The 22,338-nt window shown below is 39.8% G+C and overlaps 1 protein-coding gene across 12 annotated transcripts in view; it reads right to left on the reverse strand.

Annotated features, from left to right (window-relative positions):
- LOC113063443 (protein tyrosine phosphatase receptor type K) overlaps nucleotides 1-22,338 on the reverse strand; it is a 155,931-nt gene that overhangs the window by 80,234 nt on the left and 53,359 nt on the right. For all 12 annotated transcript variants that reach the window (XM_026233833.1, XM_026233832.1, XM_026233834.1 and 9 more), the window contains 4 exons: nucleotides 21,765-22,036; nucleotides 9,490-9,571; nucleotides 6,541-6,656; nucleotides 3,923-4,097 (listed from right to left, as the gene is read on the reverse strand). In XM_026233833.1, the coding sequence (XP_026089618.1) occupies nucleotides 3,923-4,097; nucleotides 6,541-6,656; nucleotides 9,490-9,571; nucleotides 21,765-22,036 (645 nt within the window). The remainder of the gene's footprint in view (nucleotides 1-3,922; nucleotides 4,098-6,540; nucleotides 6,657-9,489; nucleotides 9,572-21,764; nucleotides 22,037-22,338) is intronic.

Below are 22,338 nucleotides of genomic sequence, written 5' to 3' on the forward strand. Positions count from 1 at the left end.
TTAACACAGATTCACACAGAAAACAGCTGTTTCAGATTTCAATTATTTTTCACAAAATTAAAATTTTTGCTATATTTTTGCTAGAAACATAATGCAGCCTTGGTAAACAGATTGAAAGTGTCAATCAATCAATAAATGAATAAATAAAATCTGACTGACTTATACTGAACAGCAAAACATAGCATTTGAGCATTAATGAATAGCCACCTTTGGCAGGTTTGGCTAAAGGTTGACTTTAGCCCCAGAATGCAGCTGACGTGAGCATCTGATGGATGTATTCGGTGAAACTGAATGAAGCATTGATGCGTATCAACATCAGGAAGCCGATGCGAGTGCCATTAGTGTTCTGTACTCTCAGATTTCAGAGTTGTTGACATCTGGGCTCTTTTGGTGTGTTTGTGTTTGTTGTGAGCGCTCATCATCAGGAAGTATCCTCACGCTTCATCAAACTTTAACGATCGCTCTTTGAGCTCGTGGCGTGGAGGCAGTGCTGGAGTCTCAATCAGCCGTGGTGAATATGATGGGGAGGGTGACAGCCTGCTATCTGGACATTAGAAAACCACTAGCAGCAAACAATCATCGTCTCCATATCGCTCTACTGTCTCGCTCCTGCCTTGGAGAGAAAGCGTCTGCTGGGGTGTGATTCCTCAACTTCCGGCTGTACAGGTTTCTTGATTTGGCTACATGGCTCTTGGATGATGATGTTTTTGATGTTCTTCAAATCAGTTGTCTACAGGGATTCACCAACGTGTTTGTCAGCCCAACTCCTTGCCAGAAGTAAAATATTCACTTGAAGCCACACTGAGATTTGAAGTTAATATTTCAATAATTTAATGACATATTTACATGTTTGTGTTTCTCTGATGTTGGTTAATGGTCACATGACATTCAAGTAAACAGATCAAATATTAAATATAAAGTTTTTTTCATATAATTTATGTTTTTTATGTTAGATTATTGTGATGCGCTGCACAACTTGGTCAAATTCTTTTGTTGTGAATACTTTGTCATATTTATATACATAGTGTTTTGAACTGCAATATGACATTTTATTTCATATAAAACTATCTTGTGTTGCTAATGGAAATAGTTTTAAGGGTGTTCATACTCACAGTTTTGGTTCTTGTAAAGAGTGAACATGTTACAATAAAAATGTCTTAAATGATTCACTTTCAAACATTCAAAACCTCAAGCTTAACACATTTCAAACCCTTATTTCAAAGACTTCTATTCTGGCAAGAATGAAATGTGAAATGCTGTAAGCTTCTGCCCGCAAAAATGCTGGAAATTAGGCAAATGTATGAATGTACACACTTTTATTAGATGAACGCGTGTAAATGAACACAGTGCCACTCTTCACTCTGAAACATGCAATTGTATTCAGTAAATCATCATATTTTCATGATTTCTGAAGATCATGTGACACTGAAGACTGGACGAATGATACTGAAAATACAGCTGAACACCACAGAAATAAATTACACTTTCAACAGATACATTAAACTGTAATAATATTTCAAAATATTAGCCATTTTACTGTATTTTTGACCAAATAAATACAGCCTTGGTGAGTAGGGCTGTCACTAGGGCTGTCACTTTTAGTTCGAAAATTGATTGCACAATCGATCGGACCAACCAAAAAAAGTTTTGAAAATGAAAATAGGGAATCGATTTTAACCAAATATGTACAGTAATAATTTTAAAAGAATTAAACAATTAAAAAATATAGATGTAACAAAACTCACAAACAAGCAGAATAAGAAAATAAAGAATTCCGACAGTGCATTATGCGTTGCGAAAGCTAGACAGAAAATACCAGCAATTTGACGACCCAGTGAGGTCAAAAGCATCCTATTATGTTGCGTTCACACCAAACGCGAATAGAGCGTCTGGCGCAAATGATTTCAATGTTAAGTCAATGTAAAAAACGCTCTCCTCCGGACCCCAAAAATGTTGATCGACTTGTTTTCCTGTGCAATAAATTTATAATGGCCCTAGGCTTTTTGTGCATTTCATTATGCCTGTCTAGTGCGACCTAGCCTAAGTGTCGGTTTCTGCACGAAACTTCATGCCAATAAATAAGAAATATTGCTGACCTGTGCATTTCCAGCGCTCTCTTTACGTTCGTCTGTTATTTGGCGTTAAAAAAGGAAACGTCTTTTTTAGACATGGAAAATCTATTTTACAATCGACTCAATGAACACTTACGTCTCAAAAATCGAAAAATATTTTTTCACAAAAGTGACAGCCCTATTGGTGAGCATGAAAAGAGTTCACTAAATTAAAATCGTATTGTTTCTGAACTTTGGACAAGTACTCTATTTCAGTTTCATTTTGATTAATTGTGTGGCCTGATTCGTTGTAAAATATTACATTCCATTTAATCAATTATCTTTTCATCAACTCACAGGCCCCCGTTTGAGAAACCCTGGTCTATTAGTTGTTGGGGACTATAAGGTAGATTGCTGGTTTTCTCAGTGGTGATGTCAGGCTACAAAACCAAAACCTTTCACTTCCAACTGGAGGCTTTACGTGAAGAGCGAGTTTGCGGTGGTCTGTCCAATAAAAACACTGCCAGCGTTCAAATCTGTTTCACAGCATACGTCTTGTCAATTGGGTTTATTCTCTACAAGCGAGAGTGCTGATGTCGTTACTGAAACCCTGGGCTAAACGAGGCCACAACTCTGTTCTGGTGTGTTTTTTTACCTTTTGCTTTTTTTCTTCTTCCATCTTTCTTCCTGCAGCTGGGGGACACACAGATCAATATTTCTCTGGCATAAGAATTTGCCACTGAAATTTTCATTTGTTACAAAGCGGCCCCAAACAGCCGGGAGGGCCCGCTGTCGTCCCGCATTAGGGAGAGCGGGAGCTAATAAAGCACTAGCCCGGGGTCACAAGCGACAATAGGAAACTCCGTGCCAGCTCCCATTAGCACATGCACACATCCATGGCCCAAAAATTTCCGCTGAAATTAGCATCTTTGGTATCTTGTAGCAGGATGTCAGCTGGGAAGTGTGGTGGAGATATCTGAGCTGTCAGTGAGGCTGATCCTCAGCTGGCCCTTCTGCCCCGCGGCCGCCGCTAACTATTGCACCCCTCACAGAGTCACATCTGTGTACGAGAAACCTCACGCAAAACTGCAGCGCTCTCACATAGACCCAATCAGATTTGTCTGCATACACACGTTGTGCATATTAATATGGCATCATGCACCCAATGGTAATTCGAATATGAATACGTTTGTATTATTCATCAGAGTTTAAATAAGCAGATGCTCACTGTAGTTATGGCTGCATCTCTGTGACTTGAGCAGAAGATCACAGAGCTTTAAACTAGTCCATACAAACACAGCCTTTATTCATTATACATGATAATAAAAACACCTTCTCTAGCATTTCATAACACATATGAATATTCAGAAACCTCTAAATGAATAATTGGCACTTATATGTTAACAATATACTTGTAATGGGTGTTTGTGCAGGACCTAAAACTAACAACCTGCCACACATAAATATTTTTTACTGGCCATGAAATTGTATCTCAAAAAAACAAAACAAAAAACCACTCATATTGGGAAAACACATCTAGTTGCAAGTTATACAACGTAAAAAAATACCACTATAATACTAGTCAACTGTAAAGCATTTCATAATAATTTTAGTTTAGGTAATAATAGCAATAATTATAATTATTTAAAACATTATTTAAAATGTTTTAAACCAAAGAGCTTTTATTTTCTCAGAAAAGCACAGAGACACTTCTCTTCTGTAGACAACTGATTTACAAACCATTCTCATTGCAAACTTGGGATAACGTTTGGCATTTAATGGCTCAGCCTGTCAGAGCTCAGAGTCTGAATCATGCATTTTAACATACAGAAGAGGAAATTGATATCATAAGTAACAAAACAAGGCTTTACCTCTGACAATGAGAGCAGCAAAGTTGGAGACGCCGGATCCTCTCTCTGATTGGGTGACGCAGCGGTACAGATCCTGGTCCTGGCTGCTCACTTCTCTCAGTCGGAAAGAGGCCGCAAACTTCCTGTGGTTGATGTTCTTCTTCTCTGCCACTGGAATGTCCTCTCCGTTACGCCGCTATATACGACAACACGAGAGATGAAAAATCAATCCAGTCATCTGTCCTCTTTAAAACTGCTTCAGATCTCATAATTCATCCAAAGTGTGTCAACGGTCTCAATGAGCCAAGTTTCGTGCTTGAAGAGGAAATGAAGTCTGCTGACTAGATATTTTTGGTAGTTACTTTACAGATCAGTGTTGTTCAGGTATAAAATGAGGAAACAATCGACAGTACAAAAATAAAACGAAATAAACAGAAATGATCTGGTGTTTCCTCAGGATTTGTAGCCATTGTAAGCCAACTGAACAACAGTTATTGTTTTCTTAGAAGCTGTACGCAGATGCAGAGATGGGTCTTCATGCCATAAGGCCACACGCAGTGACACGAGCAGAACTGAAGCGGTGAAGCTCCAGTGTTATATGTGCGGTCAGTGTCCCAGGCCATCTGTGTGAGTGAAGTCTTTAACACTGCCGTCTCCTATTAGTCAGAAGCACCGCGCACACCAGCACACACTTGCTTTCTTCATGTTTTCACCTCCTCGTGTATCAGACCAGAAAAGGTCACTTCTGCTACACACGTTCCCACCCTGTCAGGCACTTCCTCTCGTTCAGTCTTTCCCTGATCATTCGTCTTCTCAGAAAGTGAAGGCTTCTCATTAGTTCATCAAAATCAAAGGTCAGCAGCAGGGCTTCACCTCAGTGTGAGCGCGACATGCAGACGTGAAATCAAAACCCACTGACACTGACATAATTAAGAGAGCAGGATGTTCCTTCGGGATGAGTAAAGTGGGTAAGTCTCTGTCACAGGCTCAGTTTTAATGAAGCTAGCGTCTCTCCAGCTGCTTCTTTAGTAATTGTGGTTATACCGTATTTTCCGGACTATAAGTCACACTTTTTTTCATAGTTTGGCTGGTCCTGCGACTTAAAGTCAGGTGTGACTTATTTATCAAAATTAATTTGACATGAACCAAGAGAAATGAACGAAGAGAAAACATTACCGTCTACAGCCGCGAGAGGGCGCCCTCTCGCAGCTGTAGACAGTAATGTTTTCTCTTGGTTCTTGGTTCTAAATTAATGCGACTCATAGTCCAGTGCGACTTATATGTTTTTTTTTACTCATCATGACGTATTTTTGGACTGATGCGACTTATACTTAGGTGCGACTTATAGTCCAAAATATACGGTATACATCACAGTTGACCATAGTTTTCAGATTTACACATAGTTTCCAAAATTAAATCCAATTCTTTGAGTATCAAACTTAAAAACAGCAGAATTGTTTGTTACTGCACATCCTAAACTTGACATTCCCGGCCAATTAGGGTGAAGCTCTTCTCGCTGAGAGCTTTGGTTTGATCTCAAGCACGGCTCGTGTTAAAAACTCAGTGCTCCTCAACAGATCACAAAAGTGTACCACAAAAGACTGCTTTTTAAGTTATCTTCCTGATGTATCCAAGAACAACCTCAGAACAACATGATGATGTAACGAAAAACATGGACTCTCTCTTTTCTAGTACTTTAAATAAAGTTGCTCCTTTACACTTAAGGAAGGTTAAGGAAACCAGTATGTCACCATGGTATAATGAGCATACTCGCACCCTAAAGAGAGCAGCCTGAAAAATGGAGCGCAGCTAGAGGAAAACAAAAATAGAGGTATTTCGTATTGCTTGGCAGGAAAGTAACCTATCCTATAGAAAAGCTTTAAAAACTGCTACAACTAGATTACTTTTCTTCTCTTTTAGAAGAAAACAAACATCTCAAGCTAAAAACCAGTCACCGCTTTCGTTTTGACGGGACACAGGCAGCAGGGCGAAACGATACGTAATCAGACGCTTGTGAAAAGAAGAGTGCTTGATTGTATTATTTCTGCACTTGTAAAAACCTGGACTGTGTTATCTGATGCTACATTTAATAGATAATAGAGATTACATTAGAAATGACATTAAATATAATTAATTCGAAGTGTATTATAAATGTACAAAATTGCAATGCATCATTACAAATGTGTCATAAATATATTTAAATACATGACATACAAGTTTCAATAGAAAGTATACTTTGGTTTATCATAAATGATTGACAGCTCTAACACTTTAACAATTTTAAAGACAAAATAATTATGCAATTACAAATAAAAATGTACTGAAGTCCTTAAGTGTGTCAAAAGTACTACAATTTTTAGTAAAAGTTTTACTTTTTTGTACTCTTGTACTTTTTTCATAATTGTAGTTATGATAGCAAAACAAACAGACTAACCTGCTTTTAAAAGGGAGCACAAAAAAACCCCAAGATAATTTTGGTGTTGATGTGAAAGATGAAGAATGGACTGAAGTGTGAATTTTACAGGCAATAATGTCATATTTAACAGTCAAGGGAAATGAGGCAGATGCTGGACACGTGTTGTTTTAGAACAGGTGTGTGTGTGTGTGTGTGTGTGTGTGTGTGTGTGTGTGAGACCCACCTGCAGCCAGAGTTTGTTGTTGACAGCATCACGGACAGTGGCGATGCACTGGAACGTGGCGTTCAGTCCGGCATTCACCTCTACATCCCCCAAACGCAGGAAGTGAGGCGATTTATCTGAAGGAAAGGACAGCAACACATGACATTATAGCTCTCAAATACGGTTATATAAAGAGTTAACCAGAGCTGAACACTCCCAGAACAGACACATTAATGCAGGAAGATTAAATACAGATGCCATTCAGTTATAGTACACAGAGTTCAGCAAGCTGCTGGCTACAGCTCACAGTCACTAGTTAACAGAGAGAACTGGTCTCTAAACTAAAGTTTTACCAGTAAAACTGAGGCCTGCAATGGACGAGCCCTGAATCATCACCATCGTGTCCCTGATCAACAGCTGAAATCATGTGTAAGATAGAAAACTAAAGGCTGAGTGACTTTTACATTATCTATAGTCATATAAAGTTTGTCAAAGAAAAGAAACAGACTGAAACAGTGAGCACCAACAAGTTCAGTGCCATCACTTCTTTTTATGATCTGATTCCAGACAATTTTCCAATAAAGAGTTGCAATCCATGAACCGAATGGATCACAACATCTTCCTCCAGCTGGCTCTGGAAGTGAAACTGTTGCTCCCCGTCAGTGTTACACTGGCTCTCTCTCTTTAGTGTCATTAGACTGAGTGTTCATTTGATCTGTGGTTCGAAACACACAGAGAGGAACAATGAGATGAAGAGAAGAAGATGCAGATCTTGTGTATTTCTAAGGTACTATGTGTCAAAACATCCTCTCCAGTGAAAATAACAGAGCTGACAGCATTTAGGTTTCAGTCTGAGCTCTACAAGCTAATTTTACATTCAAAAAAAGCATCCAATCACAACAGAATCCTGTTTAGAAACTCCATGAAACCAAAATGTAAAAAAAAAAAGGTCTTTCAGTTCATATTTATAGCTTTGAACTCATGTAAATGCATACATTTTCCATTTACATTATCCAAAGTGACTTACATTGTATTCAAGATACACATTTAGGACCAGATTTACTAACAGCTGGCACCAGAGCAAACTACTGTCAGGATTTACTAAAGACACGCAGTGAAACATTAGTGATGAAAAGGTGTGAATGCCATCTGACCATACTGCAGATGCATTTGTTGGAGTTTCCCTTTCCGATGCAAAATTCAGGGAGTGCTCATACTAAGGTTTACTGTTGACTGTGCCATTATTGAACAGCATGTCTTAACTCACCGCTCTTGGTAGACTGGTCATTCTGGACATGATATGTATCTGTGTGGTTTCATTTGCTCGTGATCAGTGGATCAGCTGCAGAACTTTTTCCTCCTTTTTATGGGATTGCATTCTCGTGCTAATTTGCCCTGTTTAGTAAATCTGGCCCTAAATCAGTTCTTCTTTTCCCTTGCAATCAGATCTTTAACTTTGGCGGTGCTAGCGCAGTGCTGTACTGTTTGAGCTACAGGAAAGCAGCTAGAAGGCTTTCTCCACAACGCTGGTCCTAAGAAGGGTCACAGGGACAGACGGCAAGTATCTGATGACTAGTGTGCTTGCTTAAAGTTGACCAAATTTACTAAGCATCATAGAAAGGGTGGAAATGGTTATAAAATACTAGAGTATGCCTGTTTGCCTGCTGAAGCAGTTTCACTTCATACAGGAAAACATGACTAGAGTTTCTGATGGGCTGCCCTCAAAATAAATGCTCTGTTACTGCAGGAAACACCACAATACAACTGACGTTCATACAATCTCCCTCTCTTCCTGCATCATCTTAATAAGAAGCTTTATTAGAGCGTTCAGTGGGAATGTAATCCATGTTTCGAGGGGCATTAATCCCTGTGCTTCCGTGGAATAGCTGTTAATTGGGAATACCTGTACATTATCTGGGATCAGCTCCGATCCCAGCCAGCAGATGAGACAGACAGACAGACACACTCACACACACACACACACACACACACACACACACACACACACACACCGCTAACCTGGAGAGATGCTTCGCTGGATGACAAAATATGAATCACTTCAAATGATATGAACATTGCTGACATCGGGAGTGCTAAATTGAAAGCGTGTGCACGTCTGCTGATTGTGCCGTCGCTCGACCCCTGAACACTTCATGCTAAGTGCAGTGCTTGGCATGTAATAAGAGCTCATTATACATCGGCTCAGACGTGTCACTTATTTACTGTTTGTGCTAACACTGCCCTCTCTGATCGTTTATTGATCGCGCTGCTCTTTACTGCTGATGTGCTCATAAAAACACTTACCGCTGCAGACAAGACGCTCATGCTCGATCCCTGACAATATTTCACTTTTAGAAATTGACCAAAAGAACATTACATAGCAAGACTCATCATGAAACGGTATCTGTATCATTCCCAGTGTGTTAGTCAGCATCAGCTCAACAGTAAAGATCAAACTTCTCTTTTCTCTACTAATATTATAATATTGGCCCCACCCCAAATATAGATTCAGTGTACTGATACACAACGGTTTGCTTTCTCAACAACTGCTTATATTCACTTAAGACAAAACTGACTGCCCAGGACAAGCATTTTGAAATCATTGTGTGTGTGTGTTTGGCCACTTAAGTGTAATAAGCTTCGGAAAAATAACTCAATTTGGTGCTGGTGAGGTGTTTGAGGGGGCTTTATGTGCACGTGTGACTTTAGACGTGACTGTGAGCATCTCTGGAGCATGCAAGTACCGAATGTACGATTGCAATGTCAGCTAATAGAGGTACAAGTGTGAGTTTTATTCAATCATAGCTGCATTAAATAACAGGGACAGTCCTGCTGAGTCTCATACACAAAGACACAATGATGATAGTCTGGGAGGTTTGAATCTTTTTAGCAGTCTAGACTCTTAACTGCTAACCTTCACACACACACACACACACACACACACACACGCGCGCGCGCGCTGGGACTCACCGCATGGGTAACTGAGCACCTGGATGTCATCAATGGCAATGAAACCTCTTCTGCCGTTTGTCACCTCTGCCTCGAAGATGACCTGCACAGAGAAACAGGAAGCATGATGTGTGTTGTAGTTGAGCTGCCATTCATTCACACCACTCAATCCAATCCATCAAGACTTCCTGCATGAATGCCATTCATTTCTATTAAAGAACATCACATTATTACACTACACCTCTGTTACTAATCCTTGTGAAAAAGAAGTGTGCTTCATTATATTAATTGCAATGTGTTTATTTGATACAAAATACAAATGACTTACAAGTTTCAGTAGAAATGACATTAAAACTTATATTAGTTTACCAGTTTAGCTCCGTAGTGCCTGTCAGGACATCCAGCATATTTCAAAGACAACAGAATTATGAAAGCACAGATATAGATGCACTTAACTCCTACTTTACCTTACTAATTAAATTTAATAAATGTAATCAATTTGATTTGTAATGACATTTTTATTTAATTACAAATTTGAAAACATTCAATGAAGTATATTATTTTCATAACAAGTAGGTTATGCTAAAGTGCACTTCAGCACACCTCTGATATTAAACTAGCCGTCTGTTAGCTGCTCCTGGCTCTTCAAGCTGCTGTTGAACTGCACTGTTCAGGGATGCTGGATCTAAACAACAGTCTTTGTGTCCCAGGCTCTGGATCAGCCGCGTTCGCCCGCGGTTATTATCATCTCTGTTTATACACAACTGAGTACCAAATCTCATTTTGTTAATCTCCAAAGACAAAACAGATTTCCACAAACAGTCGCTCATTTCTGGGAGGAAAAGCGTTTCAAGCTGATGCCCACGCGAAGACAGAAAAGGCGTGAATGAAAATCCTGTGAACGGTGAGGTCAGTCTCAGGTTTCTATTACTGAACTCAAAGCACGATAGAATAGAGTTGAATTTGCTCTGTATTATACCTCTGCATCAAGGTCTGGCTTTTGTACAGCACTTTCCAATGAACCTTTAATGTCGTGCCCTGGTGTCAAGATTGAGGGATCCCGCCTGCGGTCTGAAAGTGACCCGGTCACATCAGGCCAGGTCCGGCTTGAGCAGAAGCCATTTCAATTAGAGCCGTGGCCATCTGCAGCTCGTGTCGGGGAATATTGATAGCGCGGTTCATTTAGCGGAGCATCGCAGCCCTTTAAAGTGATCCCTCTTAAAATGCCTCTGACATTTCCAAAGCAAATCTCAGGCCCGCTCTTGGTCAGTAATGCTTATGAGCCGATTATGATGTAAATCTTCAGAAGTGTTCTGGCTGAATGTGGTTCTACAGCCGCAGCTCTCTTCTCTCTTTTTATAAATTATTTTTTAATTCTCTTTTTTTTCTGCAATGGGGTGTTAAATTGAAATAATAATAAATAAAAAAACTAAGTAAAGACTTAGATTGTTAGAAAAGATTTATATTTCGAATAAATGCTTTTCTTTTTAATCTTTTTTATTCATCAAATAATCCTGAAACAAGAGAGAGCGAGAGAGAGAGAGAGAGAGAGAGAGAGAGAGAGAGAGAGAGAGTGAGAGTGAGAGTGAGAGAGAGAGAGAGAGAGAGAGAGAGAGAGCAGTGAAAATGGTTCAAAAACTCAGTAGTGTCTCAGCTGAGGAAGTGGCTTTGGCAAGAATAAGAAAACTGCTGAAATGAGAATAGGAGAAAATAATAAAGGATGAGAAAAATTAGGTGAGAAAAGAAAGAGACACAGAGATATTCTGGGAGTGGCGTGACATCCTGCACCCCAGCAATTATAAAACACTTTTAAAAGGGGTTTGAACAGTTGTGTGAAAACAACCAGCCTATAAATGGTAAAAATCCACTCATTGTTTTATAATCCCAAAAATTCATAAACAGTCTCTCCACACAAGCAGTTCTAGACTATGAAAAAAAAACATAGTCGGTGAAAGTCCCGCCCATTTGTGACGCTCTCTGCCCTATCAGCATATACACAGCCCTGAGTGAGGAGCAGCGGTCCATCATTACTGTTCTCTCGCTGTAGCTGCTGGAGATATAATGTCACGCCAAAGAGGCATTAAAAGTGTTGTGTGTTGGGATGCACCAATGAACAGATTGAGTCTCCATAGACCGCTGAGGACACAGTGGTTACATTTCATTTTCAAAAGAACTGTCCTGGAAAAAAAAAAAAAACTGGAAAAATCGTATACATTTATGCTAACATTTTACACCGAACTGCTTCACAAATGAGGGTCAGTTCAGCGCTGGAGTTGTGCAAAGATTGCTTCTGAAAGAGGGATTGATACCAGTGCTCCATGCGCAAACATCCAGTCTTTGTAAGGCTAATGTTGCTAAAGCTATCATTGTCTCTGCCTGTTTTCACTAATGCTGCATTCACATGCTTCCAGAATGATCATAATAGGAATGTGTTAATTAAAAATTGCATTTGCAAGCAATGTGTGAGGTCAGCAATAAGGTTATCAACTTTTAAACTGTAACACTGGTATGCCCGCGAGCAAGAGATCTTAAAGCTCCACACTCTTCTGAGAAGGGAGCGGGGTTGCCAGGTTTTCACAACAAAACCCTCCCAATTACTACTTAAAGCTATCCCAAAACTAGCCTGTGTTTCGAGGGAGGTTCTCCGGTAAAAAAATAAAAAAATAAAAATTGCATTCCAGGGGTAAATTTCACGTTATTGGGGTTGATTCAGTAGCCAATGATCTCCCTACTCAGCATTCAAATATATGACTAGGGCTTACCATAGCAGTGCAGCTTGCTTCAGAAACCCTCCACCTTCCCCAGCTCCACCTGTATAGATCTGCCACGAGGTGATTCATGTATGCTATGGGGTTATTCCATGTATGTAATATTTCTTACATGCTCACAGCAGCAGGTTGTGGATGTATTAGCTGTTGCAAACCTCGGTACTTGATCTATTCCTCTTCAATACCAAATACATTAACATCCTCATGTACATTACCATGCCGATCCCTCAGAGAGTCGTCATGACAGAAATAAAGGTATACCTGTTCTACATGTGTTCCCTAAACTACACCTTAGGAGGCTGCTTTCTTACGTGTGATGTTACCAGGTCACTCTATGCAGCGGCTGCTTCAGTGCGTTATGTGAGAAAGCTGTGCACTTCATAAAAGAAGTGTTGATTTTAAATATAAACAAGGAACTCTTTCCTTTTAGAATGCAACTAACTTGAAACTTTTACTTTCACTTTGCAACTTGCATCACGTCAGGGAATTAAACCAAGAAAGAAAAATATATGCCCAGAGCACCTTCCTGTGGTCACCACACAAAATAAAAGTGGAAAAAACTACAAGAGACACTGCTTAATAATTTAATAGCTTTTAACAAAAGAAAGAAAAAAAATATTTATAATTTTTTTTATTTCGTTTTCAAGTTTAATCTAAAAACAAATCTGAATTCAAATTCTGTATATGTTACAACTTTAAGATAATTTGTTCTGGTTTCAGATTCATTTTAAAACATATATATATATATATATATTTCTAATTTGAGGTCTTGTAATATGGAAAGTTTATTCTCAACATATATTTTCATCACTTTTTACTTCCTCCTTAGAAAACTCAAGATATCATTGAGGCCCTAAAACTTTTCTGGAAGGTAATCTTGAGTGAGACCTATTCATCTGTATATGTGTGTGTCTGTGTGTCTGTGTGTGTGTGTGTGTGTGTGTGTTTGCCCTGTCGCTGAAATGACGGCAGATCGGTCTGGATGAGGAAGCCTGCAGCTTTGCTGTCAATCAGAACCTCATTGTAAAAACACACACACACACACCCGCACACACGCACACACACACACACACACACACACACCCGCACACACGCACATGCTAAAAAAAGTCTAAGCAAAGCACTTGCTGCATTCTATATAAATACTGCAGATGTGTTTAGATTTTTGAGCAGCGGTGAAGCTCAGAATGTTCGCAGACGGTTTGTGTTTGGACTGCATCATGTCTAAACATCTATTACTCCCGCAATCATACATAATGTTTCTATTGAACACATAAATGACTCTTCAGAGCATTAAATTATGAAACATTGATTACATCTGAAGCCCTGCATGTACCACAATCAATATCGCTTAAGGCTGATGACTCACCACACACACACACACACACACACTCTCTCTCTCTCTCTCTCACTCACACATTCACAGAGACATACGACACTCTTGGTCCCATCAGGAGAAACATTATGATGAGAGATAGAGAGAGAGGAGGAGGCTCTCATTTTGTTGTTTTCTTCAGGGAAGCCAGCCGTGGTCTTGAACACAGACTGACTGCTGATGGTCCTGGTGAAGAACAACAATGAGAGCGTCACAGACTCAGTGTTGCTTTATTTTAAAAGCTACAATTGTGTGTGTGTGTGAGAGAGTAAATGTGTGTGTTATTGTTATCTTTGTGCTACTGCTAGTTAATAGTTCATCGCTACTTAAAATACATTATGTTTGCATTAATTATAAATACTGGATTTTCAGTTGGCTAATTCAAATATTAGAGTTAGAGTTAAACTAAACTTGTTGGTTTTAAATCTGTGGGAGTTTTTCCCCATGTTTCCAGGTAGAGCAGCAGCACACATGATCTGAGGAATCCTTCATTTCCGGATCTCAAACTTAAGAGTGAAAAGATTTCAGCACATCACTATGAGCATTCGTGCTAGTGATGTTTGGGTTAACCAACAGCATTAACTACAATATACAGCTGAAAAAATAAATAAATCAAAATTCATTTACAGTGCCAGAAAACACACACAAACACAGTTTCCTCTTCCAGTTGGCATCATTGCAGCAGATATTGAGCTCGGTGCTCTCATCTCTTCACCTGTCAAGAGCATGCATGCGCGCACACACACACACACACACACACACACACACACTTGCATTGGCTGTGCTGATCATTACCACTGCTCTCTCAGTAAACAATAAGAGTAAGGAAGAGGCTTATTGATGGCAATGCGATGCGTGGGGTTCATTTAATATTTTTTATTCCAGGCGCTCTGTCAGAGAGCGAAGTGTGATATGTCCTTCATCATTTGGAGAGACACGTGCCGAAATGTTTTTCCTCCAGAATAGATGTCCTCCATTTCCGCCCCTCCGCGTGCCAAGACTCCAGCGTAACGACGGCCCATTAGGAGCAATATATCCACGCTCCACAAGCAGCAGATCTGGAGGACAGGTCATCTCTCTCTAGCAATAATTACTCAGTCTTGATAGTAATCTGTCAATTCTCGCTCTCTGAGCTTTCAGAGATCACCCTGAAGCCAGCGACAGCAATATTTGACAATGGATCCCCCATCTCTCTCATCAGGACCGGAGGAAATGATAGGGACCCGTTTGAAGACCAAGAAGACTTTCAACTTCCAAAGAAGAACGTTTCTAAAGATTGCTGTGGAGGATTTAAAATGAATTTTGCTATTTAACTTGATGTTTTGTGTTAAGAGCTCACGTTATATATTCTGCTAATGGCTTATAATAGAAGACAGTGTGAATCAAGTCTGTTACAATATTCTCACACCGTGGAGGAACTGCTGATAAACCCAGCCACATCTTTATGTGTTTCTGTGTGGGTTAACAACAATGTGTACAAAAAAGATCAGGTTCAGATCCACCCATGTATCAAATTACTGCTCCTCTGTGACGACTGGGTTTTAGGAAAACACAAGGAGAGGGTGGATCCAATTGCAAGTATGGTTTATTGCACAAAAAAGGGAAATACAAGATAAACAGTCTTGGGAGACCAACAAAACAAAACAGGGAACCGGATGAAACGGGAACTCGGAAAAACGAGAAGGTAAGGGGAAGTCTCGGAAGACGAGAAACATCGATACACACAGGGTAAGGACTCCATACAGACAACAGAGAAGGACAGCAATATATGGGGAGACTAATGATAAAGGATTGTCAGAACCTGTGCGATTTAACTGGAGTGCAATTACTGTGAAGACAGGACCAGACTAGAGGAATTAAAGTGCCTATGGTGAAGTGCCTAAGGAGAAGTGAGCTCACTAGTGGACACCCAGGGAAACAGAGACCGACAGCGTGACATCCTCCACCTCAAAGATTACTTGAACATTGACACATACATTATAAAACATTTACTGGACAAATGTGTGTGAAAAAAGTGTGGAATAGGCAAAAGAGAGAATACAACAAGCTAAGTATACTTTGAACACTGTGTAGTGTATCTTGATGACAAGATTAGACGTATAGGCCAAATACTGTACACTTTTCTGTTTGCATAAGCCAAGTATACTTGAGTATGATTTTGATAAGTATCTCTCTGACAGCTACATAAAGCTAGACTGAAAGTATTTTCTTTTTTAGTATTTTAAAATAAGTGTGATGATGAGATCACTTACAACTACAACTACAGCTCCACCACAGACTGTTGTTGGAATACCGCTGTGTGATGATTCTTCTATTTTATTTTATTTTTACATAAAATTAAATAATACAATAAAATTAAATACATCATATCAAATACATAAATAAAAATAAATAACACCCGTTTGATTCTTTCTTCAGCATAGTTAAAACTCAGAGCAGGAATACTGTGTATCCAATCAGAAACTGCATGAAGGGCTGTGATGTTGAGTTCTGCTGTGAATGAAATATAAACCTCCAAACAAACGGCTGTATGCTGAGCTTAAGGTTGTGGAAATCCCCACAATGATATGAATACACATGTGTCTGTCACTTATATATAGTGAAAATAAATGAATCACTGTTAGTGTAAATTCTAATGAGTTTGACTTGAATCCGTGCTGGGAGGTCTCCTCTACACAGCAGCATCACAAACGCTGTTGTGTATACTGACTATAGAGTGACTATACAGATACTGTACGATATTCTTCTGGATCATTTCCAGAGGACATACACACATTATACACTTCCCTTTAAACTCATAACACACACACACACACACATGCAGGAGTCTGTACACTAATCTGAGCTTCCAAGCACCTATAAATCACTGCTCTGCCACACACTAGATAAACCTGTTAGTGTGTGTTTGTGTGTGTGTGCTGACCTTGACTAAATGTGAGCAAAACACCTCCAGACACACACACACACAGCTTTCCTCTAAATCACTCCCCTTCCATCCCTTCTGAGGGATCTTCTGCCCGGAGGGATCTTGTTTTGGGAGAAGGTGGGAAATCCTCACTTACACGGAGCTGTGAACCCTGGGAAAGTGTGAGACCTTCTTTAATCAAAGGCTACATGTAGTGCTGCTAAAAAAAAATTCTTTACCGAAGGTTGGGGAAATTGAATTATTAGTGACACAAACAGTGGAATTACAGGCAATAGATTTAACATAAATCAATTCATTTACAGTTAAAAGTATTTTAACCATGAAAAGCATGATTTTGAATCATGAATGTAAGAAGAGATGTAATGTATTGTTTCAAACAAACCAGAAAGCAGGTTAATTACACAGGTCTTCATTAAGACCATCAGTCAACATCGTTCAGCGAACCAAACTCCACAGCTCCTAGATTCACTATTAAACACATATACTTGTTTTATTCTGCTAGCTGAGCTGCTGGTTTGGACGGGTGACTGACAAAACATTCTTAACAATAAAATTCTTCTTAACTGATATTTTCTACCAATTTTTAACGTAAGATTTTTTTTTTTTTTTCAAAAACGTACAGACCTCATACAGTGTGCATATCATCTTTTGTACATCCAGGTCGCACATGCGCATAGTCAGTGTTGTAGTCGAGACCGGCTCATTCGAGTCCGAGTCCAGATCGAGTCCAGAGATGGTCGAGTCCGAGTCAAGACCGAGTTCAGAAAGGGTCGAGTCCGAGTCAAGACCGAGTTCAGAAAGGGTCGAGTCCGAGTCAAGACCGAGTTCAGAAAGGGTCGAGTCCGAGTCAAGACCGAGTTCAGAAAGGGTCGAGTCCGAGTCAAGACCGAGACCAGAGAGATTGGGTCTGACACAAGACCTAAAGAAATCTTCAAGAGTATGTAAAATGTATGATGGAAACAATTAAGGGTAAAAGGGCCACATAGTATGTGGTGTAAAGGTAATTTTATTAGAATTATGAATTGTTACTAGTCAATATTAAGTGCTCATTTTCACATAACATCGTTGTACCACTATACACATCCATATAGCCTTTCTAGTACACATAACATTACTGTACGACTCTATATTGTAATTCTACATAACACGTCTAGTACAAGTAACATTACTGTACCACTATACCTGTAAATGTTCAACTGTAACAGCTTTTACATAACTTTTAACCCTGAAGCTTAACTAATGACTGCTAATATCCTGAAAATGTCTTGGATTATGTGCACTTTAGATGTTGTGAAGATTAAAGATGGGCATAATTACTTTTCAAAAAAATAAGTGAGGAGACCATCCTGCTACCCAACCAAGCATGATGTGGTCTCATGATCAATCCACCCAGACTTAAAACTCTCTCTACTGGTGCAGAGGAAGCGGTGACTGACAAAAGTTACCATTTCATCACTTTCTGTAACAGCAACGGATAATCTAATGCTAATTTCACTGGATGGTGGGTTTTAATGCAGGGTAAAATACACACTAGTCAAAGTTTTTTTTAGTTATGGAGGGTATACACACAAGAGCCGACTGACTGTCCAGGAAAATTTCATGCAAAAGTGTGTATGTGCAAGGGGAAGAAAGCTGGTTGAAATGCCATATAAGTTCAATGCCTTCTGTCAGACATTTTTTCGGGGGGAGATGTTTAGTGTTGAGACAGTCAGTCTGTGTCTGTATTCATTATATAATTTAATTAAACAATATTTGTTTTTTTCTGTGACCATTTTGTCCTACTTTGTAAAAATAACACAGTTGAGAGAAATAATGTAGCAATGTGGCTTTCTGGAAAGCGGGATCACTACAGGCGGATGGCAGGAGGGTAACTTAAGGCCGGTGACACACTGGCTGCGTGGCGTCTCTGCTGCGTGCTAGAAGCGTGGTGGCTGCTTCGCGTTTTCTGTGTCTTTACACACCAGAAGCGTGCCTGCATGCGGCGCTGGCGCGCTGCTTCTGCTATAGGTGACATAGAGAGAGGCCGCCGAAAAACCAGGCTCTTGCAAAACAGAGTATGTTTGACAGGTGCAATATTTGAAAATCGATAATTATTATTATTTTTTTTTAAATTACATTTATATCTGAATTTATGCCAACCTATAGACTTTCAAATATCAAAATGTCATGAATTAATATGTATTTGTGTACATAATGACACAAGTGACATATAAACATATTTTCCTAGTTTATTTTGCCTGGAAACGCTTCCAACACGCGCGTGTTCATGTGAAAATAGGCGTCGGTTCTATTTCTAGCATGCACGCATTTTCCGCGCGGCTCGAGCTGCGCCTGGGATTCGCGTCTCACGCAGGCAGTCTGCAAGCTCTAACCTGTTAACATGGGAGCCAAATTAAAAACAGACACGCCATGCAGCTGAGACGCTTGCGCCATGCATCCAGTGTGTCGCTGGCCTAACGTCTCACGTCACAAGAAAATCACCAGTCATTGGATGTATCAAGCATACATCAATTTAAAGAAACATTAACATACAGTAATAATCATGAAATATTTTGATTGGGACTCGAGTGGACTCGGGCATAAGTCCGATTCCTAATATGTTCGAGTCCGAGTCAATACCGAGTCAAAATGCACACGAGTCCATGACAAGACCGAGACCATTAAAATACGGTCTCGAAACCGAGTCCAAGACCGAGTCCGAGTCTCGAGTACTCAACACTGCGCATAGTTAATATTCAGATCACCAATTTTTGTCAAGCAAGTAGTTAATTAATGAGCTAGATGCTTTGGCTGGCACACATTTCCGTTTGTGTCCTCAAAGATGATTACTGACATCATAAGCCAGAGAAACCACAAAGGAACAGGAATGCTATTAGGCTAAGAAGAAAACAAATAAATAAAAAATAAACAGAAAAACAACTTCTTCTCTCAAGATTAACGGTATTCAATCATTCATGAGAACTGAAGGATAACCAAAGGAACACTTAATTCATTCTCTTTGACAACATCAATGACGCTCGCGCTCATGAACCCAGATCCTCAAACGATTCAGTTCAGCGCTCTGGCGTGATTTCTGACAATCTGACATCAAATAATGAAAAGGAACTAAGGGCAGGTGTCCAGCTCATTAAGAGAGTCCGATCTGATCTGGGAAGTATGGCGTGAAGACTCCCTCGGGAGATATCCGTGGAAAAAAACTAAACCAAAGTGAATCAGGACTTAAGCTTAAATAAACTGGACTCTAGCAGCAGATTTGACTCATCAGTGGCTAATTAAAGAAGACAAGAAACGCACACCAGGCTTTAGAGATGGACTGAGAGAGAGAGAGAGAGCATAATAAAGGGAGGTAACATGCCTGGACTCATTAGAAGGGACTCGTCTCGGGGGGTTTGGAGGGGCAGCAGGTGGAAACTCTATACGGTGAGAAATCGAATCCAGACATGAAGAAACAAGCCCCTCTGATCCATTAGCTCGTCTCGGAAATATCATGCAATATTAATCCCAACAGTGTCTCCCCACACCGCCTGAATCCTCCGAGCGGGACGTGTAGTGTGTGCAGGCGGCCAGCAGAGGCGTCTAACTCCACGAACCCTGCAGGGGTGTTGACATTTAGGGCTGATAAAGCCCTATAGAGACTAGAGCTGAGTTACTGCACCCTAAACATATGAACATCCAGCACAGAAAACCTGTATCAGCACCTGGTTTAAAATTCAGTCTCTCACACAGAAAGACAGACAGCAGAGCGAGACCGAGCGGAGATCAGTCAGGACTCCCAATTAGTCTGAACACAGATGCAGGCTTTCAGTATTCACACACACACACACTGAAGCAGAACAAGCAGTTGGATCATACACACACAGCAAACACTGACACATACACACACATATCCAGCACTGATTAAAACAAAACAGATGATCATAGTAGTCACATTCAGTAGATGAGAACGACAAAAGAAAAGCTCATCCCCATAAATCAACTGGTCACCAATACCACCCACAAGCAAAACGTCCACTGAGATTTTCTTCCTCTTTCTTTTGTTCAGAGGACTCGATGGCAGGAATGTGTCACCACACAAAGCTCAAGAGAAAAAAACCTACTGACTTCACAGCTCTGCTGAACAAAGCCCTGCCTTTAGTGTCTTTGCGTCCCTATGTTGTTTATAGAGTGTGTTAGTGACCATACACTTTTTCAGTGGCATTGAAAGTATATTTTCCATTTGTGTTTCTCAAAGGGATTTTTAAAAAGTCTCATTGAAAGTACAATGCTCATGGTGACGTTTCTGCAACACTGATATTACAGTGCGCACATTACTGCGTGTTTCACTGCAGCTTCAAAGTCAAATGTCCAGTGAATTGTGCGAACACGTTCCATACGTGACCGTGCACGTTTTTATTATGTTGCTTCATGCATGTACTGCGGCGGTATCGTATTGGAAAGTATCATTCTCGCTACCCCAAACCTAAAACCAACCAAATAGATTTAATGAATCCAAAAGTTATATAAAAATGCATTCGCTGATGCAACCGTGCTATTTTAACTTATATGTGGGTTTGAGTAAGATGCCATATTGCATGAGCTACCAAGCAAACCTGCTGCGTTAGAAAACCCACACATATGAATCTGTATGTGACACTGATGTTCAAAAGTATCTGTTTTCAAATCTCGTAGCATGTTTAAAGTCATAACATAATACTGTGAAAAAAATAAGCTTTCTTGAAGGAAACAATGGCCCTGTAAATCATGCTTTGTGTGAAAAGGAAGAAAGTTTGTTGGAGTTTTACTGCCACTAATGTTCATTTCAACTGGAAACTGCAGCGATTTCTATTTTATTTTATCATTTTTTTTGAGTTTTGCAAAAATGTAGATAAAGGCACATATTTTCAATGAGCCTGGGTATCGTTATCAGAAAATCAGACAAAAACCAAAGGTACATGACTATGAACTACAGTTTAGGGAAACTACAATTACATGAAGCATTGTGAATGACATAACTGAGTAAAAAAAAAATATTTAAAAAATATTGGTTCAGAGGTATGTTTATGTGTATATAGATTTAAGTATTTTGAGAGTGTAACATCACAATATTTGTGGTGCTTCATGGTAGTTGCCATTCCTCGCCAAACTCTTTTGGTGCGATTAGCTTGCTACGACTTACACATTACTTACACGTTATTCTATAGAAAACAAACTCTGTGTGGTCTCTTGATTGACTGAATAATTTGCATACCTGATATTCATTGGGCCAAAAAGTGCTGACAGCGAGCTCCGCCTTCATCCAGCCTTTGCCATTGCAGGAAGTGACGTTCCAGATGGGATTGGCCAGCGGTCCTTTATTAACCTTCACCAGAACATTGAGCGTCCCGGGACTGGAGCCGTCAGGGCAGTACAGGAGATAGTTGAAGTCGATGCAGTGAGTGTCGTTTTCTTTCATCACGGGCAGCTGCAGACGAGCCTTTTCTCCATAATCGTGCTGTGAGGTGTCCACCATCATGTACGAGCCTGGAGAGAGGAAACACACGTGAGCTGGGAACAGCTCAACGATTATGAGGTCTTTTCCAAACCCTAACAAGCTACCTGGCCATCTACTCCCTACATAGACAGCATCCTTAACAAAATGGAGCCTCATTAGTGAGTGATTTGGAGCTCTACATCGTGTACTATGGACTTTAGGTTAGCATGTTACTAAGCTAATAACAATTTGATTAAAATATATTATTTTTTTTCTCACTTTTGTAATGCATTCCTGGATCAACAATTAAATTAAAGAAATACTCTACCGCAAATTGAAATTTGTCATTAAT

This window comes from Carassius auratus, chromosome 45, assembly GCF_003368295.1.
Source record: "Carassius auratus strain Wakin chromosome 45, ASM336829v1, whole genome shotgun sequence".
Taxonomy (NCBI): Eukaryota; Metazoa; Chordata; class Actinopteri; order Cypriniformes; family Cyprinidae; genus Carassius; species Carassius auratus.